At 43.3% G+C, this 26,393-nt stretch overlaps 1 protein-coding gene across 3 annotated transcripts in view; it reads right to left on the minus strand.

Moving 5' to 3' along the window:
- SMAP1 (small ArfGAP 1) overlaps positions 1–26,393 on the minus strand; it is a 365,489-nt gene that overhangs the window by 229,319 nt on the left and 109,777 nt on the right. For all 3 annotated transcript variants that reach the window (XM_077289949.1, XM_077289948.1, XM_077289947.1), the window contains exon 3: positions 25,189–25,274. In XM_077289949.1, coding sequence (XP_077146064.1) covers positions 25,189–25,271 — 83 coding nt within the window. In that variant the 5' untranslated portion in view covers positions 25,272–25,274. The remainder of the gene's footprint in view (positions 1–25,188; positions 25,275–26,393) is intronic.

Below are 26,393 nucleotides of genomic sequence, written 5' to 3' on the forward strand. Positions count from 1 at the left end.
AGTTTGGTAAAAATACGAGGAGCGGAAGCCAGACCGAAGGGGAGGCCTTGGAACTGATAGTGGCAGGTCCGGGTTGGCAGAGCTACTGCAAACCTCAGCAGGTTCTGAGACAAGGGATGTACTGGGACCTGGTAGTAGGCCCTTTTTAGGTCGATAGTACACATGACCGCATTTTGGTTTATAAGCGGAATTGCTGATCGAATGGACTCCATGCGGAACCTCCTGTATCTCACCCATGCATTCAAAGGCTTTAGATTTATTATTGTGCGGGTGTCGCCTGATGGCCGCGTAATCGTGAACAGGGAAGAGTAGTGACCTTTCCCCAACTCTGACTGAGGGACAGGAATTATTACCTCTGTCCTGAGCATGTCCTGTAGGTCTTTTAGTATAGCCGAATCTGGCTTGACTATTGTAGGTGTAATGTATCTTTCTGGGGGAAGAGAGTAAAGTTCTATGCTGTAACCTTCGGAAACAGTACTGAGAACCCACTGATTTTGAGTAATCTGGGCCCAATTTTCTGCGAACATACGAAGCCTCCCCCCAATGTGAGTGGCGTCATAGAGACTTATTTTTATAGGATGGGCTAAAGAAAGATCCCCTGTTCCTATTACTCTGTCCACGGGAGCCTCTGTAGGATCCTCTGCTAGACCGACCCTGACCTTTAGGATCGAACTGCTTTCTGGAGAAGAAACCTCTCCGAAAGGGCTGGGAACGTTTAGGTTTGTCCTCCGGAAAACCTCTCTTTTTATCGGAGGCTGACTCAAGGATAGAGTCTAAAGCCGGTCCAAACACCCTCTGTCCTGAAAACGGAATAGAGCAGAGTTTGGATTTGGAAGCATTGTCACCTGTCCATGACCTTAACCACACCGCCCTCCTAGCCGCATTGGATAGTGAGCTATTACGGGCTGAAAATCTAACTGATTCGGCTGTCATATCCGACAAGAAAGCCATTGCAGACTTCATTATGGGAAAGGAGTGCAAAATATCTGCTCTGGGGGTCTTATTGGATAATTGCTCTTCCAACTGCCCCATCCATAAGTACATAGATCTGGCCGCTATGTTTGTTCTAATCAAAGCTGCAGAAGCCTCCCAAGCCCTTTTAAGGAGGATGTCAGCCTTCCTATCCATAGGGTCACGAAGACTGGATGAGTCTTCGAAGGGTATAGCAGTCTTTTTTGTGACCTTTGCGACGGGAACGTCAATTTTAGGGATCTCCTCCCATAGCTTGACTTCCTCTGGATCGAACGGCAGGCGACTTTTGAAGTCACGGGATAGCAGTAATCTGCGCTCAGCCTCCTTCCATTCCTCTAGGACCATAGCTTTGATATGATCACTAATGGGAAACACAGTCAGGTTTCGTGCCACAAGTCCCCCGAACATCAAGTCCTGTCTGGACTGTGGTTTAGAAGTATCTTCGATTTGCATCGTATTTCTAACAGCCTGGACAAGTTCATCTGTCTCCTCGGACTGGAAGAGATACTTCCTGGCTCTGTCCTGGTTTTCTACGGGAATTTCTCCTTCCTCTTCTGATAGCGAATCCCTGAACTCGGAACCTTTATCAGAACAATACTCTGGCTCCCCCTGAGGTTCCTCCTTCCTGGCTCGCTTGCGACCAGCTATGGGACTGGCAGGCCGAGAATGCGAAAGGCTAGATATAGAAGCCTGCACCTCTTCCCGTATAAGGGATCTCATCTCGGAGAACATTGATGACTGCTCGTCCTTCATAACCTTAGACGTACAGGTGGCACATAGGGTCTTGCCATGGGAATCTGGGAGTTTAGCATGGCATACAGGACATCTGATGCTCTTCATTGTGGCCTTCCCAGATTTTTTGGCCGTGGCAGGGGGAGCAGCGGGGATTCCCTTATCCTAAACAATATAAGATAGGGAGTAATAGGCTAGAGGGAGCGAGGAATTTTCAGAATACAAAGGGTGTACTGCCCATGGCAGACTTACCCCTTCCTTGTCGTTTCTGTCTTCCATAGCCGGTTTCTAAAGCAGACGATACAACTCCTTATGCAGGTGCTGGGCGCTAGCACGGAAGCGACCGCTCTGTCAGCGTTCTCCTGGTGGAGCGTCTGCTTTCCTCGCTCATAGAACGCCACCAGAAGTGACGTTTCGCCGGCTTCTCTGAGACCGAAAGTGACGCGGCTCCCCAGACCCGGAAGTGCCGACCGGCTGTAGCGTCTCCTGACTGCGCGCTCTGCCGGATGGAGGTCTGCCTGGATCGTCGCCGCGTCCTGAACCGAGAGCCCCCCAACGGGAGGAGCGGTTCAATCCCGGAGCATCGTCCCACTCCAGGCCTCTGGGGTAGAGGGACTCCCCTCCGGGGAGTTTCGACCCTGAGCTGCTTGACAGGGGGAAGGATTGGAGGACCGCCCGATCCCCCTGAGCTCGGTAAGCTGTTGCTTCTCTACGTGTGTCCCTCCATGCAGGGACAGGAAAAACACTGGGGATTGGTGGGTGGAACCGGATATTTGAACTCTCGTGTGTTTCCTGTCCCGGCAAGGAGGAGAAGGACGTCCTCCAGGGTGCTGTCAGGAGGGACGTCTTGGAAAATACGGTATATAAGTCTGCTCAGCTCCTCCTGCTCTATAACATGCTGCTGGCAAATTAGTCTGCATTTTAAGGCTGCCGTCACACTAGCAGTATTTGGTCAGTATTTTACATCAGTATTTGTAAGCCAAAACCAGGAGTGGGTGATAAATGCTGAAGTGGTGACATGTTTCTATTATACTTTTTCTCTGATTGTTCCACTCCTGGTTTTGGCTTACAAATACTGATGTAAAATACTAACCAAATACTGCTAGTGTGACTGCAGCCTAATGGTGAGAGGATCCCTTTAAAGAAGATGAGACAACCCCATTAAACACGGAACATTGGCAATTTTACATATGCTTTGTACTACCTCAAATAAATGGCACCACTATGGAATAGGGACAATTTAATTATTTATGGACAAGGTAGAAAATAAGGGGCAATTCTGGCTTAACGAGGACGGGAACAAAAATCACATCACACCTTCTTTAACACAAAGCCACAATATAGGAACAAAATGGTGGCTATATAGTGGCTTGCAGTGGTGCGCTTTTTGACAGGAGTTAGATGAGGCAGTTATAGCCTCATATTATACCACTCTGCTGTCTAACGCTATAGCGGAAGCTGCCATCCCCCCCTACTCTCCTTACTTGTCCTTTCTATGTAACGAAACAGACAACATATGTCGGATTCTGTTTGGGCCACAAATAAGTGAATTTGGGGCCACCTTTACCTAAGGGATAAGGTAAAGCAATTTGGACCCTACAGACATCAATTTTGATCATTCTCCCTTTCCCCCCAAAAAAAATGACTATCCAAACAAGCACAACTGCTCAATGAAACTTTGGTGTGGCCAAATAGTTCAGTGTACCTTCCAATCATTGCTTCCATCTATTGGCACCCTACCCTGCAGGGGGCTCCTATACGCCAGAGCTATCAATCAAGGAAAAGGGGGGCAAAAATAGAAAACAAGTGGGAACCTGCACTGAACTGCTCGGCCACGTCAAGGGTGCACAATGCATCTGTGCTTGGTGTGAATCCTCATTTGTGCCTAAATACTCCAAACATAACCAGTGCAATCTTACAGCTGCACAGAATGGCCCAAGTGAAATGCTTGTGCTGCATAAATATATAAACGTAAAGCAAAGCCCATAAAAAAATATTTGTTCTAACTTGCTGTATACACATTACAAGAGAACAGCACAAGCATACAAATAGAAAGGAAACTCAAAGCGCATCTTGCTACAGATTATAGCACAGTAGATCAAGGTTTTGTGATATGTTTTCTTAGGGCAGCAGCATCTGATTATGGAAGTCCCTGAATTTAGGCATTATCAGATTTTTTCCTTTGCATTAAGTTTAATCACAAAAACTCAATTGTATTGTGAAACTTTCATGATTCAGGGCAAAAGGAAAAAAAAAATCTATACTTCATCTACAAGAATATTAAATAGGACAAAATATCCCCTAGCTAGAGCAAAAGCGTCAGACGGCTTTGAAAAAGAAATAAAAAAAAAACATGTTTTGATCCCATGGAAAAGCAGAAAACTGATGCAACAAATCAAATATAGTGATTTAGTGGAAAAAAACAGAACTAAAATAAAATGTCTATTTACAAAGTTATATACTGTGAAAATAATAAGCAACTATATTACAGAAGTGGCTGGGATGTTCTTCACCGAGGCTTAAAACACAGGCTGAAAGTTTCTTACCCCTACCACTAATTAAGGGAATATACAGCTTTTTTTTACTATTTTATATAACATAAGCAACAATACAAAGTTTTTACATATCATACACTATAGTGTTTTCCATTATGTTTAGGACTGTAGGTAAGCAAACTTCCTCCAATTCTAAGAAATGTCCTTAAAAATTAATTTTGTTCTAATTTCAATAGAAGATAAAGAAAAAGAAAGAAAAAGAGAAACTACAGAATGAATGCAAAGCAGCCAACAAGTCCTCTTAGTACCTTTTGGAACTCGTTCAAGACTGTTAAAAAAAACATTCCATGTGACTACCTGGTGAAATTGCTTGGGAGAATGAAAACTGTGTGTAAAACTGAGCAATATAAGAGTAGTTTGATAAATCCAAGGCTGTAGGGATCATACAATTTTTTTCAGTACGATCCAAGCTGAGAAAAAAAATTATAGATGAACACAATAATTGATTATCATTAGTCAGAGTGCAATATGATTTTTTTTATTGGATTGCACTAGTCAGTATTAAAACACTCCTATGATAAAAATTACAGACTGCTCCATTATTTTTAGGTGGGAAAATTTGCAAAATCGTTAGTGTATCTAGTGCGTGTGTGGGTACATGCGTCCAGGTGGCTAGAATTTTTATTAATACATTTTTAATGTTATGCCTTTTTTTAGGACACTGTCTGCGAATTCGCTTTTGAATTTTGTCATTGCTTTCACCAATAGAGGTACTATATAGTAGCATGAGGTGTTGTCTACAACCCACAGAAGCTGCTCAGGTAATGCAGCTCATCCAGGATGGCACATCAGTGCGAGTTGCAGCTGCGTCTGTCTGCACACTATCAAGTAATTAGGAAAACACGGCACTTCTGGAATATTGGTGGTGCACCAAATCCGTCAACTGTGATGTAGAAATGCTTGGCACTCATATAGGTGTGTTCAAAAACCTATTTATTGAATTAAGAAATTCTAGAAAAATGAGATGTTTCCATAAATACCTGACCTTCATCAGTCATCTGGATAGAGGAGATCTGTGTGGAAGCGTGCTATGTGAGTCTGCAGTGTCCACTGCTAAGACAGGAAGGGCTCCTAGACCAGGCCATCCAGCCAAACTAAGCAATCATGGGAGAAGAGCCTTGGTGAGAGAGGTAAAGAAGAACCCCAAGATCATTGTGGCTGAGCTCCAGAGATGCAGTACGGAGATGGGAGAAAGTTCCACAAAGTCAACTATCACCGCTGAAGGACTCCCAGACTATGAGAAATAAGATTCTCTGGTCTGATGAGATGAAGATAGACGTTTTTGGTGATAATTCTAAGCGTTATGTGTGAAGAAAACTAGGCACTGCTCATCACCAGCCCAATACAATCCCAAAAGAGAAACATGGTGGTGGCAGCATCATGCTATGGGGGTGTTTTTCAGCTGCAGGGACAGGAGGACTGGTTGTCATTGAAAGAAACATGAATGCGGCCAAGTACAGAGATATCCTGGATGAAAACCTCTTCCAGAGTGCTCTGGACCTCAGACTTGGCCGAAGGTTCACCTTCCAACAAGACAATGACCCTAAGCACACAGCTAAAATAATAAAGGAGTGGGTTCAGAACAACTCTGTAACCATTCTTGACTGGCCCAGCCAGTGCCCTGACCTAAACCCAATTGAGCATCTCTGGAGAGACCTGACAATGGCTGTCCACCAACGTTCACCATCCAATCTGACGGAACTGGAGAGGATCTGCAAGGAAGAATGGCAGAGAATCCCCAAATACAGGTGTAAAAAACTTGTAGCATCATTCCCAAGAAGACTCATGGCTGTACTAGCTCAAAAGGGTGCTTCTACTCAATACTGAGCAAAGGGTCTGAATACTTATGACCATGTGATATTTCAGTTTTTCTTTTTTAACCCCTTCCTGACATCTGACGTACTATCCCGTCGAGGTGGGGTGGGCCCGTATGACCGCCGACGGGATAGTACGTCATACGCGATCAGCGGCGCTCACGGGGGGAGCGCCGCCGATCGCGGCCGGGTGTCAGCTGATTATCACAGCTGACATCCGGCACTATGTGCCAGGAGCGGTCACGGACCGCCCCCGGCACATTAACCCCCGGCACACCGCGATCAAACATGATCGCGATGTGCCGGCGGTGCAGGGAAGCATCGCGCAGGGAGGGGGCTCCCTGCGGGCTTCCCTGAGCCCCCCGCAGCAACGCGATGTGATCGCGTTGCTGCGAGGGTCTTACCTCCCTCCCTGCAGCTCCCAGACCCGGATCCAAGATGGCCGCGGATCCGGGTCCTGCAGGGAGGGAGGTGGCTTCACAGACGCCTGCTCAGAGCAGGCACTGTGAAGCAGCCTGCACTTTCCTCAGATCGGTGATCTGTCAGAGTGCTATGCAAACTGGCAGATCACCGATCTGTATTGTCCCCCCCTGGGGCAAAGTAAAAAAGTTAAAAAAAAAATTTTCCAAATGTGTAAAAAAAAAAAAAAAAAAAATATTCCAAAATAATGAAAAAAAAAATAAAATATTATTCCCATAAATACATTTCTTTATCTAAATAAAATAAAAAAAACAATAAAAGTACACATATTTAGTATCGCCGCGTCCGTAACGAACCGACCTATAAAACTGGCCCACTAGTTAACCCCTTCAGTAAACACCGTAAGAAAAAAAAAAAAAAAACGAGGCAAAAAACAACGCTTTATTACCATACCGCCGAACAAAAAGTGGAATAACACGCGATCAAAAAGACGGATATAAATAACCATGGTACCGCTGAAAACGTCATCTTGTCCCGCAAAAAACGAGCCGCCATACAGCATCATCAGCAAAAAAATAAAAAAGTTATAGTCCTGAGAATAAAGCGATACCAAAATAATTATTTTTTCTATAAAATAGTTTTTATCGTATAAAAGCGCCAAAACATAAAAAAATTATATAAATGAGATATCGCTGTAATCGTACTGACCCGACGAATAAAACTGCTTTATCAATTTTACCAAACGCGGAACGGTATAAACGCCTCTCCCAAAAGAAATTCATGAATAGCTGGTTTTTGGTCATTCTGCCTCACAAAAATCGGAATAAAAAGTGATCAAAAATGGTCACGTGTCCGAAAATGTTACCAATAAAAACGTCAACTCGTCCCACAAAAAACAAGACCTCACATGACTCTGTGGACCAAAATGTGGAAAAATTATAGGTCTCAAAATGTGGAGACGCAAAAACTTTTTTGCTATAAAAAGCGTCTTTTAGGCTGGTTTCACACTTGCGTTTTTATCTGCATGCGTTTTTTAAAAAAACGCATGTGTGAAAAAACGCATGTAAACGTGGTAAAACGCATGCGTTTTTAGACGCATGCGTTTTTATAGAAAAACACAAGAAAACAAACAAAAAAAAAAAACCCTACCCCTAACCCTACCCCTAACCTGAAATACGTGGCACTAAAATATACGTTTATATACGTATATAAGTGCCACGATATTTCAGTGGCCACGTATATAAGTGCCACGTATATAAGTGCCACGTATATAAGTGCCACGTATATAAGTGCCACGTATATAAGTGCCACGTACTTAAGTGCCACGTACTTAAGTGCCACGTACTTAAGTGCCACGTACTTAAGTGCCACGTATTTACGTGCCACGTATTTACGTGCCACGTATTTAAGTGCCACGTACTTAAGTGCCACGTACTTAAGTGCCACGTATTTACGTGCCACGATATTTCAGTGCCACGTATAACCACATAGTTATAGTATTTATAGTACATGGCACTGAAATACGTGGCACTGAAATATCGTGGCACTGAAACACGTGGCACTGAAACACGTGGCACTGAAACACGTGGCACTTAAATACGTGGCACTTAAATATGTGGCACTTAAATACGTGGCACTTAAATACGTGGCACTTATGACTGTCAGAAAATGTTCATTAAACGGTTAGAGGTGAGGTTAGGGGTAGGGTTAGGGTTACCGTTGGGATTAGGGTTAGGGGTGTGTTTGGGTTAGGGTTTCAGGTAGAATTGGGGAGTTTCCACTGTTCAGGCACATCAGGGGCTCTCCAAACGCGACATGGCGTCCGATCTCAATTCCAGCCAATTCTGCGTTGAAAAAGTAAAACAGTGCTCCTTCCCTTCCGAGCTCTCCCGTGCGTCCAAAAAGGGGTTTATCCCAACATATGGGTTATCAGCGTACTCGGGACAAATTGAACAACAACTTCTGGGGTCCAAGTTCTCTTGTTATCCTTGGGAAAATAAAAATTTGGGGGGCTAAAAATCATTTTTGTGGGAAAAAAATATGTTTTATTTTCACGGCTCTGCGTTGTAAACTGTAGTGAAACACTTGGGGGTTCAAAGTTCTCACAACACATCTAGATAAGTTCCTTGGGAGGTCTAGTTTCCAATATGGGGTCACTTGTGGGGGGTTTGTACTGTTTGGGTACATCAGGGGCTCTGCAAATGCAACGTGACGCCTGCAGACCAATCCATTTAAGTCTGCATTCCAAATGGCGCTCCTTCCCTTCCGAGCTCTGTCATGCGCCCAAACAGTGGTTACCCTCCATATATGGGGTATCAGCGTACTCAGGACAAATTGGACAACAACTTTTGGGGTCCAGTTTATTCTGTTACTCTTGTAAAAATACAAAAGCTGGGGGCTAAAAAATCATTTTTGTGAAAAAAAAAAAAGAATTTTTATTTTCACGGCTCTGCGTTATAATCTGTAGTGAAACACTTGGGGGTGCAAAGCTCTCAAAACACATCTAGATAAGTTCCTTAGGGGGTCTAATTTCCAAAATGGTGTCATTTGTGGGGGGTTTCAATGTTTAGGCACATCAGGGGCTCTCCAAACGCAACATGGCGTCCCATCTCAATTCCAGTCAATTTTGCATTGAAAAGTCAAATGGCGCTCCTTCCCTTCCAAGCTCTGCCATGCGCCCAAACAGTGGTTTACCCCAACATATGGGGTATCTGCGTACTCAGGACAAATTGCACAACGTTTTTTGGGGACCAATTTCTTCTCTTACCCTTGGGAAAATAAAAAATTGGGGGCGAAAAGATCATTTTTGTGAAAAAATATGATTTTTTATTTTTACGGCTCTGCATTATAAACTTCTGTGAAGCACTTGGTGGGTCAAAGTGCTCACCACACATCTAGATAAGTTCCTTAGGGGGTCTACTTTCCAAAATGGTGTCACTTGTAGGAGGTTTCAATGTTTAGGCACATCAGGGGCTCTCCAAACGCAACATGGCGTCCCATCTCAATTCCAGTCAATTTTGCATTGAAAAGTCAAATGGCGCTCCTTCACTTCCGAGCTCTGCCATGCGCCCAAACAGTGGTTTACCCCAACATATGGGGTATCTGCGTACTCAGGACAAATTGCACAACATTTTTTGGGGACCAATTTCTTCTCTTACCCTTGGGAAAATAAAAAATTGGGGGCGAAAAGATCATTTTTGTGAAAAAATATGATTTTTTATTTTTACGGCTCTGCATTATAAACTTCTGTGAAGCACTTGGTGGGTCAAAGTGCTCACCACACATCTAGATAAGTTCCTTAGGGGGTCTACTTTCCAAAATGGTGTCACTTGTAGGGGGTTTCAATGTTTAGGCACATCAGGGGCTCTCCAAACGCAACATGGCGTCCCATCTCAATTCCAGTCAATTTTGCATTGAAAAGTCAAATGGCGCTCCTTCCCTTCCAAGCTCTGCCATGCGCCCAAACAGTGGTTTACCCCAACATATGGGGTATCTGCGTACTCAGGACAAATTGCACAACATTTTTTGGGGACCAATTTCTTCTCTTACCATTGGGAAAATAAAAAATTGGGGGCGAAAAGATCATTTTTGTGAAAAAATATGATTTTTTATTTTTACGGCTCTGCATTATAAACTTCTGTGAAGCACTTGGTGGGTCAAAGTGCTCACCACACATCTAGATAAGTTCCTTAGGGGGTCTACTTTCCAAAATGGTGTCACTTGTAGGGGGTTTCAATGTTTAGGCACATCAGGGGCTCTCCAAACGCAACATGGCGTCCCATCTCAATTCCAGTCAATTTTGCATTGAAAAGTCAAATGGCGCTCCTTCCCTTCCAAGCTCTGCCATGCGCCCAAACAATGGTTTACACCCACATATGGGGTATCAGCGTACTCAGGACAAATTGTACAACAACTTTTGCAGTCTATTTTCTCCTGTTACCCTTGGTAAAATAAAACAAATTGGAGCTGAAATAAATTTTGTGTGAAAAAAAATTAAATGTTCATTTTTATTTAAACATTCCAAAAATTCCTGTGAAACACCTGAAGGGTTAATAAACTTCTTGAGTGTGGTTTTGAGCACCTTGAGGGGTGCAGTTTTTAGAATGGTGTCACACTTGGGTATTTTCTATCATACAGACCCCTCAAAATGACTTCAAATGAGATGTGGTCCCTAAAAAAAAATGGTGTTGTAAAAATGAGAAATTTCTGGTCAACTTTTAACCCTTATAACTCCCTAACAAAAAAAAATTTTGGTTCCAAAATTGTGCTGATGTAAAGTAGACATGTGGGAAATGTTACTTATTAAGTATTTTGCGTGACATATGTCTGTTATTTAAGGGCATAAAAATTCAAAGTTGGAAAATTGCAAAATTTTCAAAATTTTCGCCAAATTTCCGTTTTTTTCACAAATAAACGCAAGTTATATCGAAGAAATTTTACCACTATCATGAAGTACAATATGTCACAAGAAAACAATGTCAGAATCGCCAAGATCCGTTGAAGCGTTCCAGAGTTATAACCTCCTAAAGGGACAGTGGTCAGAATTGTAAAAATTGGCCCGGTCATTAACGTGCAAACCACCCTTGGGGGTGAAGGGGTTAATACATTTGCAAAAATTACTACATTTCTGCTTTGTTTTTTTCAGTCAAGATGTGGTGCAGAGTGTACATTAATGAGGGAAAAAATGAATTTTTTTGAATTTACTAAATGACTGCAAGGAAAGAGTGAAAAATTTAAAGGGGTCTGAACACTTTCCGTACTCACAGTATTTGCTACTGGCAGAAGAAGAGAGTATAGTATAGTTAGCAGCGCAGAATGTGAGCGCATGCCATAGGCTATGACATGCAATGGACTTCTGTAGCCCCCACCCTGAATGTGACCTGTTCATCGCTTCTATAGTCCCTATCCATCAGCCCCACAGTCCCTATTCCCTACTTAACATGTGCTTTGGCAGAACTAATGTTTTTAGTCCTGCCAATAAAGCTAGCTTCTTTGAAATTGAAAAAAGAAAAAAAAAAAAAAAAGATATATCTCTCTCCACATCTATATGTATATACATATACAGTACAGACCAAAAGTTTGGACACACCTTATTTAAAGATTTTTCTGTATTTTCGTAACTATGAAAATTGTACATTCACACTGAAGGTATCAAAACTATGAATTAACACATGTGGAATTATATACTTAACAAAAAAGTGTGAAACAACTGAAATTATGTCTTATATTCTAGGTTCTTCAAAGTAGCCACCTTTTGCTTTGATGACTGCTTTGCACACTCTTGGCATTCTCTTGATGAGCTTCAAGAGGTAGTAACCGGGAATGGTTTTCCATTCACAGGTGTGCCCTGTCAGGTTTAATAAGTGGGATTTCTTGCCTTATAAATGGGGTTGGGACCATCAGTTGTGTTGTGAAGAAGTCTGGTGGATACACAGCTGATAGTCCTAGTGAATAGACTGTTAGAATTTGTATTATGGCAAGAAAAAAAGCAGCTAAGTAAAGAAAAAAGAGTGGCCATCATTACTTTAAGAAATGAAGGTCAGTCAGTCCGAAAAATTGGGAAAACTTTGAAAGTGTCCCCAAGTGCAGTTGCAAAAACCATCAAGCGCTACAAATAAACTGGCTCACATGAGGACCGCCCCAGGAAAGGAAGACCAAGAGTCACCTCTGCTTCTGAGGATAAGTTTATCCGAGTCACCAGCCTCAGAAATCGCAGGTTAACAGCAGCTCAGATTAGAGACCGGGTCAATGCCACACAGAGTTCTAGCAGCAGACACATCTCTACAACAACTGTTAAGAGGAGACTTTGTGCAGCAGGCCTTCATGGTAAAATAGCTGCTAGGAAACCACAGCTAAGGACAGGTAACATGCAGAAGAGACTTGTTTGGGCTAAAGAACACATGGAATAGACATTAGACCAGTGGAAATCTGTGCTTTGGTCTGATGAGTCCAAATTTGAGATCTTTGGTTCCAACCACCGTGTCTTTGTGCGAAGCAGAAAAGGTGAACGGATGGACTCTACATGCCTGGTTCCCACCGTGAAGCATGGAGGAGGAGGTGTTATGGTGTGGGGGTGCTTTGCTGGTGACACTGTTGGGGATTTATTCAAAATTGAAGGCATACTGAACCAGCATGGCTACCATAGGTTCTTGCAGCGGCATGCTATTCCATCCAGTTTGCGTTTAGTTGGACCATCATTTATTTTTCAACAGGACAATGACCCCAAACACACCTCCAGGCTGTGTAAGAGCTATTTGACCAAGAAGGAGAGTGATGGGGTGCTACGCCAGATGACCTGGCCTCCACAGTCACCAAACCTGAACCCAATCCAGATGGTTTGGTGTGAGCTGGACCGCAGAGTGAAGGCAAAAGGGTCAACAAGTGCTAAGCATCTCTGGGAACTCCTTCAAGATTGTTGGAAGACCATTCCCGGTGACTACCTCTTGAAGCTCAACAAGATAACGCCAAGAGCGTGCAAAGCAGTCATCAAAGCAAAAGGTGGCTACTTTGAAGAACCTAGAATAGAAGACAATTTCAGTTGTTTCACACTTTTTTGTTAAGTATATTTTCATAGTCATATATACATATACACACATACAGACACACACACACACACACACACACACACACACACACACACACACACACACACACGAAATGAAAAAAAAAAAATATATATAGCACGCCACTAAAAGATGCTTCAAGTCTACAAAATTCTGAAAAAAGGAGGTGCTTTTGACCACCGGATAAAGATGCAGTGTGAATACACCCTTAACCCCTTAATGACAGCCAATACGTCTTTTAACTGACCTGACATATAAAAGAATAGCATCCCCATACAGGTGACAATCCAGCAGCTGTCAGCTGTCCACTATAGCTGACAACTTGCTGCATCAGCCACGATCAGTGTTTGCACTACCAAATCTGTTTAACCCCTTAGATGCTGCTGTCAATAGTGACTACATCATTATAAATGGTTAAAAGAGTGTGAGGGCTTCCTCTTTATCCCTGCTGGTGCCCTCAGATCATGATTTTGTGGTCCTGATGTTTGCCATGGCAATTCACGACCAAATAGTGGCCTTAGAGTCTGACTGCTGTAGTAATCTGTTCAGAAGTTGGAGACATTTAGGTGGTAAAAATACACATTTTCATTTCTGTCATGTCACTTTGCATTAATTCCTGTAAAGCACCTGAAGAGTTAACAAACTAACTGACAGCAGTTTTCAATATATCAGGGGTGCTGTTTTTAAAATGTTATCACTTTGGGGGGGGGGTTCCCAATATATGGGACCCATAAAGGCACTTCAAACATGGATAAGTCATCAAAAATAGGAATTTTGTAAATTTCCTTGAAAGTATGAAAATCGATGCTACATTTTTAAACCTCATAAAATGCTAACAAAATAAAATAACATTTTACAAATGGTGCTGATATAAAGCCGACATGTGGGAAAAGTTATTTATTAATGGTTTGCTGTGGTATGACCATCTGGATTAAAGAGATAATCATTCAAATATAGAAAAGTGCAAATTTTTTAACATTTTTCTAAAATTTTGATACTTTTTATAAATAAACACAAAACATATTGACCTAAATTTACCATTATCATAAAGTATAATGCGTCCTGAAAAAAACATCTCAAAATCACTGTGATTTGTTGAAGCGTTGCAGAGTTATCACCACATAAAGTGACACTGGTCAGCTTTAAAAAATTTGGCTCCGTCATTAAGGGGTTAAAGATGTAAAAGCCGCTAGCCCTAGCATTTGCAGCAAAAGGTACATGTATATTGAAAGGGAAAGTACCATATTATCCAGACTATAAGATGCACTTTATCCCCCCAAAAAAGTGGGGGGTACATGTTAATAGTCTGAATGCAGGCGTACTGGGGGTTGGGGTTGTGATGGAGCACGGTCCCTTCCTCAGGAAGCCGGCGTCAGAAGTGTGCCGATGCTGCAGCTCGGTGTCAGCGATGAGCAGAGCAGAGGACGACATTGGTTACCCTGCGGCCATTTTCCTGAAGCAGTGGGTTTTAGGGAAATGGCCGCTGGAGGCGGCCCACGGCTTCAGGAGAATGGCAGCCGGGAAAATAATGATGCACTCCGCTTTGCTCACCACCAACACCGAGCCACAGCATAGCCACACTTCTGCCGCCGACGGCTCCCTGATGAAGGCACCCTGCTCCACGCAACACACACTGCTCTCCTTCACCACCGACACTGGGCCTGCAGCATTGCACCACTGGAATACACACACCTCCCACCCAGGGCCCGCAGCACTGCACTGAGGAAGGGACCATTTCTCCTGTGACCCAACTACACCGCCGCCGGCCCCCAGGTAAGATACATTAAATTCGGACTGTGAGACCGACCCCCATCTTATAAAAATCTTTTCCTGTTTTCCACCCAAAAATTTGGGGTGCGTCTTATGGTAAGCTGTTGCCAGACAATTCCCGTGGCAGCTTATCTCTTATGAGAACAAAGACTTGCACATGTTAAAATTAGTGTGTAGCCTCACAAATTTGACTGATTAGCTACTGGAATTAATGAGGACTAAGGCTATGTGCACACGATGCAGATTTGCTGCGGATCCGGAGCGGATTTTTCCGTGCAGACACGCTGCAGAGCCACACTGTGATGTACAGTACAATGTTATTCAATGGGGAAAAAAAAAAGCTGTGCAGATGGTGCGGAAAATTCAGTGCGGAATTGCTGCGGATTTCAAAGAAGTGCATGTCACTTCTTTTGCGCGGATCTGCAGCATTTCTGCACCCCTCCATGATAAAAATCCGCAGTGGCAAAAAACGCAGAAAATCCGCGGCAAATCCGTGGCTGCGGATTCTGCCAGGAGATACGGATTTTGTGCAGAAAATTCTGCACCTCTTTTCCTACGTGTGCACATAGCCTAATACATTTTATAAAGTCGTCATTCAGTTTTTTGGGTCTATTGACAAAATTTAGATTTACAGAAGGAAAAAAACAAAACAAAACAAAACAAAACAGGAGCAACAAATCCTGTACTGGAATAAATGGTTTCCCTGATTCATGGTATATGCACACAGATCGCATAGGCAGATTTTTTTATGTGATCATACACTTTTTTCAATATTTTTGGAAAAGAGACTTCTAGAAAAACTGGAAACACAATTTATTGCCTTTTTAAAATGTCTCATGGCAAACTCCCTCTATAGCCACTTCATTATATCTGACATTCAAGGTCATGTATGGACTGGTTGTGGGTCTCCTGACCCAAACTAAACAACTTTTTTATATGCCTATATGCCAGTTAAATTCAGGGTCCGCAGACCAACGGGTGTTCCAGATGTCTAAGGCTAGTTTCACATTTGCGTTCAAATCCGCAGCGTTTAATCCGCATCCGCAAGTAGTGGAAAAAACCGCATTTAAACGCGCACAAACGCGGCATTTTTTAGACGCATGTGGTAACACATGCGGTTTAAAAAACGCCGCGTTTGTACGCGTTTATGCGCGTTTTTCCTGCGTTTGCATTTTTGGAGCGCATGATGAGAAATTTCACAAGAGAAGAATCAAGATAACCAGACACCGCCAATGGGACTACAGAGGGCGTGTATTATGGGATTTCTTTATAAAGACCCCTGAACAGCTATAATCTTCAGATTTTGCTCCTGTATCCTGTGTCATGATGGATCTTCGCATGGAGAGCTTTTATTTCAACCTGGATTTAAGCATCAAGCTGTTTCTTGCCTGTGCTTTTGCTTGGGAGCGAGACAGAAATCACGAAAGATGGAGAAGGAGACAACGTAGGCGTTTTTGGAGACACCCCATTATCGAACTACGTGAGAGCCGTGGAGCCTATCACAAGCTGTATGGCGAGCTTAATGCCAACCTGGAGAAATTCCATGAATATACAAGGATGTCGCAAGACTCGTTCCGGGATTTGCTTGCACGTGTCCAAGGAGCCATACGGAGACAGGACACCCAGCTCCGTAGAGCGATTCCACCAGAGGAACGTCTGCTGGTTACATTAAGGTACGTTCCAAACCTAAACCAATGACAGTCCAAATTTTGTGTTTTCTGACATGGATGTTTTGGGTATTTTCCTTTCTTTCTTTAGCGTAATCACACCATAAATAAAATAGTTTGTAATTTTTTGGGGGTTTCCTTTTCTTACAGATTTCTGGCAACCGGAGAGAGTTTATCATCCCTCCACTTCCAATACAGTCTTGGAATATCCACCCTGTCCGGAATAGTTGTGGACACCTGTCGGGCTTTGTGGAATGTACTCCGGGATGAGTTTACACCCCTACCCACCGTCGACATGTGGCTTGAAATTTCAGAAAAATTCTGAAGTGTGTGTGATTTCCCCAACTGTTTAGGAGCGGTGGATGGAAAGCACACCCGCATTATCAAACCTGCCAGAACAGGATCGGAGTACTTCAACTATAAAAAATATTTTTCTGTTGTACTCATGGCAATAGCTGATGCGAACTGTCGCTTCATCGCCGTGGACATTGGAGCATTTGGCCGTGGCAACGATTCCCAAACTTTCAAGAACTCAGATATGGGCCACCGTGTGTATGGCAAAAATTTCAATTTTCCCCTTGCCACAACCTCTTCCCAACACTCAAGGTCCACCGATGCCATTTGTTATGGTTGGGGATGAGGCCTTTCAGATGTGTGAAAACCTACTGAAGCCCTATTCCAGTCGGGACTTGAACCACACTAGAAGGATCTTTAACTACAGACTGACCAGGGCCCGAAGAACAGTAGAGTATACCTTTGGCATTCTCGTCTCTAAATGGCGCATTCTTGCATCAGCCATAAATATAAAAATGGAAACAGTTGACGAGGTGGTCAAAGCCTGTGTGGTTCTACACAATTATATAATGGCTAAGGAGCAGCCCAACATTGAACTGGATGAACCAGTTGCACACCCACTGCCCGATTTCCAGCATCACCCGCTGCGGTCAACTGCAGCAGTTGGTCACATACGGGACCAATCTGCTGCCTTTTTTGATTCAGATATTGGACGTGTGTCATGGCAGGACAATGTTGTGTAAATGTCCTGTTGTAATTCGATCTGTACCAGTAATTTGCTGCAATGATAATAATATTTCTCATTAATAAACTTTATTTTTGGTTGTGTTGACCGTGTCTCCTATGTATTTCCTCTACAAACCAAGGCTGTCCTAAAACTGGCAGTATTTGTCTGTACTTAATATCAGTATTTGTAATCCAAAACCAGGAGTGGGTGATAAAGGCAGAGGTGATAGTTATTATGTTAATATCATAATTTACCTCTAATTGTTCCACTCCTTGTTTTGGCTTACAAATACTGATATAAAACACTGGCCACATACTGCTAGTGTTATGGCAGCCATGTTGCTTTATTGGTAAGCTTGTTGACGTCATTGCGTCCTGATTCTGTTCTGCTTTATCCATTGGACACAGACTGAAGAGACTGTCACACTAAAGAGATCTATACTCCTCAAGTGAGGTGTCAGAAATAATGAATTCATGATGCACATATAACAGCTTCATTATTCACTATTTCTGACACCTGTGCAGGTGAGCATAGATATGCCTTGTATGACCGCCATTGTCCCTTCACTTTGTGTGTAATAAATGTACACAGAAGAGAAAATGGAGGTTATACAAGGCAGTTCTCTACTCACCAGGTCAGGTGTCCTAACTAATGAGTTTTTGACACCTGACCTGTTCAGTAGAGGTCTGCACTGTATGTCCGCCATTTTCTCTTCTGACTGCAAAACTAGTCACAGACAAAGCAGAAAGAAGAGATTATGGAGATAATACAAGTATACATTTTTTGGCCCACCTCATATCTCTATACTAAAGACACACAAAACTGCAGTATTTTTTTTTTTTTTTAATAACTACTGGAGATATGATGTGGCCAAAAAATAAAGTGTGTGGCGAAGTTTCTTATTTGGCGCACGGTGTGTGTTGCCGGCGGCGGAAGACACAATAAACCAAACATAATTGGGGCAAATCAATTTTTTTTTATTTTTTAACCACCAAAAAATGTATTTAACTGCGCCGGCTTGGGGTAGAGTGACGTAAACGTGGAGTGTGAAGCACTGAGGCCTGGCTAACCGTGGACGACGCAGAGGTGGCAGGAGAAGGGGCAATGAAACTAGTAGGGTCTGGAAGTTCGGGCATGGGGCTTGACACATGAGAGGCTTGAGACGCACTGGAAGGGTGAGACAAACCTGACATTACAGACACATTGGGAGGTGAAGGGGAGGAATACTAAGAGTCCTCTTTTTTTAATTTTTTTTTTTTTTTTTTTTTGGGGGGGGGGGGGGGGGTTGCCAGGTTCTGGGAAGCCTTGGTGGGCTCATATGGCGTGGCGTAGTGGTGGGTGACCTGTCAGGGTCCGGCTGCACCATGCCAGAGTCCATAGTGCTCGTAGAGCGTGCAGCCATGCCAGAGTCCATAGTGCTCGTAGAGCATGCAGCCATGCCAGAGTCCATAGTGCTCGTAGAGCGTGCAGCCATGCCAGAGTCCATAGTGCTCGTAGAACTTGCAGCCATGTCAGAGTCCATAGCGCTTGTAGAGCATAAGGCCATGTCAGGGTCCTGCTGCATCGTGGTGGTGGCGGTACGGAAGACCATGCCAGGGTCCTGCTGCATCGTGGTGGTGGCGGTACGGAAGGCCATGCCAGGGTCCTGCTGCATCGTGGTGGTGGCGGTACGGAAGGCCATGCCAGGGTCCTGCTGCATCGTGGTGTCAGTGGAGGAGGTCCAAGCAGGAGCAGCGGTTGTCATGGTGGTGGCGGTGGGATGTCCAACTGCACTCGGCATGGTGGTGGTGCTGTAGTGGTGTCCGGCAGTGCTAGGAATAGAGGTGGCTGTGCAGTGGTATGCAGCAGAGGTCGGCATTGAGGTTAATCGTGACAGTGAAGGCACCGGTGGATATGCCGACACTGTCTGCTGGAAATACCGACTCTGCTGCATAGCCTGCACGTAAGCAACATTGCAGGCCTGCATGACACTCAGCTGGAGATCAGGAGTAAGGTGTTCCGACATGCCCTGCTCAACTTGGTTAAAAAAATGATGTGCTGGCCTCTGGAGGTCGGCTTTCACTTGGTCAAGGCTTTTGGTGACCTCATGGATACGTGCATTCAAGAGGTTATGTGAAATATCCATTCGGTCACCCAAAGCCTTGATTGCTTAGTGTAAAACCGAGCTCAAGTGCAAAAACTCGGGCATGAGTGACCTGTCCGATGCCCTCTGCCGCTGCCGGGAGGAGCCCCCCCCCCCCCCCCCCCAAAAAAAAAAAGGGGCAGTGGAAGAGGACTGCGAAAGGGGAAGACCTGATGGACCAGCTCCCTGGTCTCCAGTTAGTGTGGAAGGCCCACTTGCTGCAGCGCTGCTGGATGGCTGGGACAGGTCAATGGCTGTCGGATGAAGGACCGCTCCAGAACGTGGGCCAACAGTTGTGCTCCATGTGCTGTGAAAAAAGGTAAAAGAAAATTAATACCAAAAATTAACCAGATGCAAAATCATGTGGAATAGAAAAATACAGATTATGGCAATACAATACAACCTAATGCACATGATAAATACTTACGTTCTCTGGGCAAGGACCGGTCTTAAAAATGCCAGAACTCGATAGTATTTGTATCTTCTGATACTTGCTCCTGAACCACTGGGAACACGGCTCTCTTGACGCAGGTCCTTGTTGAAGCGGTCCTTCATCGATCGCCAACGTGTTTTGACTTTGGCCACTGTTAAAAAAAAAAATAAAAATTATGGTCAGAAAAAGGACTTTTGGCCGTGCTCACACAACTGTGTGTGATGACAGAAACTCCTGAGACTGAGTGAGCACGGCCAAGGTCTCTGCTGCTTCACACTGCAGTGCAATACTTACCAAATGCATTTCGGACCCGAGTCGGGGCGTTGTCCTAGCCATCCCACATCTCTTCGGCCACCTGATTCCATAGGCGCCCTGGATCGTGACGTTGTTTGAGTGCAATGGATCCCGGGTGTCCCACAACGGGACTCGCTCCTGGGCCAGGGAGATGAGGAGGTCATTTTCAATTTGGTCATCCTCCCGTTGTGGAACCTAAAAATTCAATAAAGTCATTAAAGTTTAGTGAATTAACATAAGGAAAAAAAAAGAAAAAAAGATGCTGAGAAATGGCATGAATAGGAAAGTCAACATACAAAAGGATTCCAGAAGAAAAAAGTTAAGAAATAGGAATGGAAAGAAAAGAAGATTCAAGAATATTACACTGAGGATACAGTAAACAGTCAGCCTTGTATACGTACCCGCTGCCGTCTTTCCACCCGACCTGGAGTCCGCTGCTCCTGCCCAGTCTGCCACAGTTGAAGAGCTCTAAAAAAATGAAAAATTCAAATTGTCACATGTGTAGATGTGACAGTGAATACTTACCAATCTGACGAGGCAAGTACTCACCTCATTGACATGCTCGACTTCCGACTGCCCAGGACGAAACTCCTCATCAGAAGAAGAAAAAGAAGACATTCTGATGCATGCAGAAAGAAAGAAATGCAAGAAATTAGGACATGTAGAGACAGAAAATAGAAAATAAAGGCATTGGCTAGGATATACTCACATTGTTCAGAGGCTTGTTTGCTCCAAGGTGCTGGGGTCTGTCTGCTCTGCTTGGCTGTCTGCTGAGTAGGGACCTGCAACTGTCCACACCCTCCCTTTATCACCTTGTATGTGGGGGTGACTAATTAGTGTCTAGACATGTTTTTCTCTGGTGCAACGCATGCGTTCACAAACGCAAGCAAACGCATGTGCTTGTGAACGCATGCGTTCATATAGACAGCAATGCGGGGTTTTTTTTGCCGCAATCCTTGCGCAATTGACCGGATGCGTTTCCAGGCGGCAAATTGACGCCTCTAAAAATTACTACACGTTGCATTTCCGCGCCAAGCCGCAAACGACGAAACGACACATGCGTCGTCAAACGCGGCAAAACGCGAAAAAATTCAAAAACGCATGCGTCCCTAATGTTAAATATAGGAATACACAACGCATGCGGATATATGCGGTAGAAACACTGCGGACACAACCGCAAATGTGAAACCAGCCTTAGGCTTCTTTTACACTTGCCGTGTTTTTGCGGCCAAAATAGATTTCTATGGGCCGCAAAAACTGGCAACAAAAATTAGTCGGAGCGCCGTATGGCCGTGAGGGCCATGTTTACGGCGGTGGAAAAATATCGAGCCTGCTCGATATTTTTCACTGCTTATGGATAAGGCCCCCATTGAAAATCAATGGGGCCACAAAAACAACGGAAGCGTGTTTTTGCGGTGCACCGTGAAGAACGTATTTGTGGAACGCGGTTTTTTTCCCCTACTTTTTCCTACTATTCGAAACCAGAAAAACAGCGATCCGCAAAATTTTTGCGGTCCGTTTCTGCTGCAGACCGTGAAAATTACGGCAATACAGCCCGCAAAAATCACGGCAAGTGTAAAAGAAGCCTTAGTCAGTACTTGGACCATGAATTTCAGTAGTGTGAAAGAGGTGTTAGACTGTGGTCATCATGTTCCAAAACTTCGACTTTTAGTTAGATCATTAAAATAACACATAAATAAGGTGTTATAAGTGAGTACTGCATTGTACCACACCAGCAATTAAACAAAGATTCACCACGGTTTAGACAAAAAAATAGAATTATTAGAAAATGACATTTCTGTGGACATGTCCCATCTTAGGTTTGGAAACCCTGAAGTGGTTAAAAAGAAGTGGCATGCTCAACTTCTGCCAGGTAGCCACCCGCTATGAATACTTGGCAGTATGGTGTACAAGATGCCATTTGAAGAACGGCTGCAATATCGCCCGTGAAGTTAATTCTGGAAAGTGTCGGCTGGTTGCACCTGGGAAAACCCTGGCTGTTGCACCGGCATCTGAAAGTGTTCATAGCCTGGGAAAACAATCAGATCCATTCTTTCATTTTCTTATCAAGGGTGGAAAATGACGCAGGAATCTCCCTGGCTGTTTTGGCCTCTATATGTTATTATAATAATCTTTATTTTTATATAGCACTAACATATTCCGCAGTTCTTTACAGTTTGCACACATCATCATCACTGTCCCCAATGGGGCTCACATTCTAGAATCCCTATCAGTATGTTTTTGGAATGTGGGAGGAAACCGGAGTACCCGGAGGAAACCCACGCAAACACGGGAAGAACATACAGACTCCTTGCAGATGTTGTCCTTGGTGGGATTTGAACCCAGGACTCCAGCGCTGCAATGCTATCCACTGAGCCACTGTGCTGCCCCGTTGCCTGCACTCCCTCGTATAATGGAGGACCATTATTGAGAAATGTGCCTCTTTTGGGGTAACACTTTAATCACATTGGTACTTAATATCTATAACAATGTAGCAGTGATAGAGTAAGCCTTTATCTCAAGCGGGAGTTAACTAACCTGAATACAAAGTATAAGGGAGAGCGAGAAAAGTCATCCTTCCCATTTTCCCGTTCACCCCAACAATGAAATTAGCATGAGGCCTATGGGGAAGGTTAGGTGGCACACAGCGCTCACATTTTAATTCGAGCTGGAGCGCTGATTAAATATGCATTTTGTCTTCCACTGAACATAACGAGTGTGCAGACAATTAAATTACCATTTAGCCCCATAGAAGAGTAAATCAGAGTGAAGTAAATCTCACATTTGCAGGCACATTCCATTGACAACAGAGCAACTTTGAAAAGATCAAACAACCTCAAAGGAGCAGAACTGTTGATTAGGTCTGCTGCACAATAGATCTCCGGAAACTAAAGTAATTAAAATTTTGCGATAAGACCTGAAATCCTAATAATGGAGAGCTTAATGTAAAACTATCATTTGTCATTTAATGGTATGTACGGACTATAATTAACTGCATCCCACAAGAGACATTATTCTATTCCATCCCAACATATGAAATTACTTTCATTTTAGTGAGATTATCAAGTGCTGGAGAGGTAAATTACTCCAGGAGCGCTCAGGGCCCCTGAACAGTAACATCTTCACTATTCCGATGATGCCATCTAAGGTGGGGTGGGTTTTGGTCATCAAGCATGGCAGCTCGGGTATATAAATGGCAATTGTGATGAGCAATCAGCCCCGTAATAACACAAACTCTTCAGAATGTGACCTTTCTATGGCAGGATCACACTTCTCTGCAAGAGCCCAAATCATCCACCTTTGTGAATTACAAATGAGGTAATCACAAGGTCCTGACCCACAACTGAACACAAAGGGAAAGTACATGATTACAGCTTAGACACAACACAAGACGAGCGGCAAGGAAGCCTAGACTCAAAGGGCAGGCTACTTTATATCAGCCCGTATGTCCTCACTACGCAAGTGTAATAAATGACAACGTGAGAGGGTTCAAACCTGTCACTTGTGAACTTCTCCCAACGCTGAGGTGCCATTCCGAAGTTCTTAGAATAGCGGACATTCAGAACAGAAACGCTTTATTCCACACTCACTTTCAAGTGCCTTTTTATACATTTTGGTCAACAAAGTCAGAAAGTATTTTTTTTTCTTTACTGTATTTCTTAATTTACTGAATTGAAAAAAACAAACAAACAATGGTTCTAACAGTTTTGTTTTTCAGGACAGACTGAAGTTTTTACCCACTACCCTGACAACTTCTCGATTGCTCTACAGCTCTGGCAAAAATTAAGAGACCACCACATCAAATCCTTGACATGGGCAGCCCAATCTCCAGACCTGAACCCCATTGAAAACCTCTGGAATGTAATCAAGAGGATGATGGATAGTCACAAGCCATCAAAGAAGAGCTGCTTACATTTTTGTGCCAGAATCAGTGTGAAAGACTGGTGGGAAGCATGCCAAGACGCATGAAAGCTGTGATTAAAAACCATGGTTATTCCACAAAATATTGATTCCTGAACTCTTCCTGAGTTAAAACATTAGTATTGTTTCTAAATGATTATGAACTTGTTTTCTTTGCATTATTTGAGGTCAGAAAGCGCTGTTTTTTGTTTTGTTTTTGTAATTTTGACAATTTCTCCTTTTCAGAAAAAAAAAAAAATGTATTGCTTGGAAATTCGGAGACATGTTGTCAGAAGTTTATAGAATGAACAATTTACATTTTACTCAAAAATATACCTATAAAGAGAAAAATCAGACAAACTGAACATTTTGCAGTGGTTTCTTAATTTTTTGCCAGAGTTGTATTTCCTTTTATAATATAACAGCAGCTTATACTCCCTTTCGGTGCCAGCGCCACTCCAGCGACTTTGGCACCTGATCTCCCAGGACAGCATTACGTCAGGTGAGCCCTACAGCCAAGCAGCAGCAACTTCACCCTCGCGTCCTTCAGATGTAACCAAAATCTGGAGGCAGTTACAGCAGCAGTAGCTCCGTCTTCCTCTGGGTGTCCGATTCTTCTGAAGAAAGTGAAAGTGAAGTGGCTGCAGGCACTGAAGAGACACTGACACCAGAGGGGAGTCTAGGCGGTTATTTTAGAAGGGGGAATATAGCAATTGACAATGGGTTGTCCAAGTACTGGACAACCCCTTCTACACAATATATGGTTTTGTTAATTACCTACTCAAATATATAACACATGAGGAAAGGCATCTAAAAAAAGGAAAATATGTCATTCAAAGGCGCTACAACTACAAAAGGTCCTGAGCGGTCAATCATGCAAATATATACAAATGGAGCCTGTACAGAAACAACTTTAAAAGGATACTGGTCGGTCTGAGGTCTTCTGAAGTTGTCAGGAAGATTAGCTTCATATAGCTGCCTGGCTTTTGTGTTTCCCATGTCTTGCATACACTGAAAGAAAATAATTGTGTCAGCACAACGAGCAGATTAGCTTAAAAATAAAAGATTTAAAAAAAAAGGGGGGGGGGAGAGGCGTTTCAAAAAGTCTACACCACAGCTAACAAAGGGGAAGATCTTTCACATCAACTGATAAATTTTCCCACTATGCTAGATTGCTTGAATTGGCCACACAACCAACGCAAAGTCACATTATAAAATAGTTTATAGGGGAAATCACATTTTCCGTGAATTAGAAAGGATCTGTCACCAGGTCAAAAATGACCAGTTTGGGGTCTCATTTTATTCCTATTGCTCTCCTAACTATTGTGCAGGTTTATTTACTTAAATCCCTTATACAGTTCCAGAGACAAAGGCCTTTTTACTTTTGCTATGCAGGGCTGTTGAGCTGGAGTCCATCTTGGTGGATTCGGTGCCAAGGAAACTGAGGAGTCAGAGGTTTGGTTTGGTTTACCGACTGCACAGCCCTGTTAGGGCTGTGGAGTCAGAGTAGGAGCCTATTTTGGTGGAGTCGGAGTCATGGAAATTGAGGAGTCGGACGTTTGGCTTACGTGGCTCACGGTATAATAATGTAGAGCAGCCTAAACACATACCCCCAGAGAATCCTGGGACCACCGCTCCATTGCAAAGACCATAAATACAGCTCTAAATACTAAGGTCCATATCTCTGGAACCACAGGCTGGATTTAGAGACACAAAACAAATAGAATGGAATACTAAGGGGAGCAGAGGGAATAAGATAAAAAAAAGTAGCCATTTTTTACCCAAGACAGATCCTCCAAGTAGAAACTATGACATTTACCACTAAAAACCTTAAGTGATAAAAAAAAAAGAAAAACAGATATTTTCCAATCTGATGGAACTTCTATTGAAAGTCAGATACAACTATACTTAATGATCAAATATATATTTAGACATTTTCTGTTTTATTGAATTTTACACATAAAAAAGCCCTAATTGTATTTACAAGGCAATATCAGAAATAGCACAGGGTACTGTTACATGCAAAAAAACATATAAAGAATTACTAGCAAAGGTGACAGATTTCTGGGGGTTGGTGTACTAATGAACTCCCCAGCACTCCCTAGGAACAGTAAAGTCATTTTCCCTCGC

The sequence above is a fragment of the Ranitomeya variabilis genome, chromosome 2 (genome assembly GCF_051348905.1).
Source record: "Ranitomeya variabilis isolate aRanVar5 chromosome 2, aRanVar5.hap1, whole genome shotgun sequence".
Lineage (NCBI taxonomy): Eukaryota > Metazoa > Chordata > Amphibia > Anura > Dendrobatidae > Ranitomeya > Ranitomeya variabilis.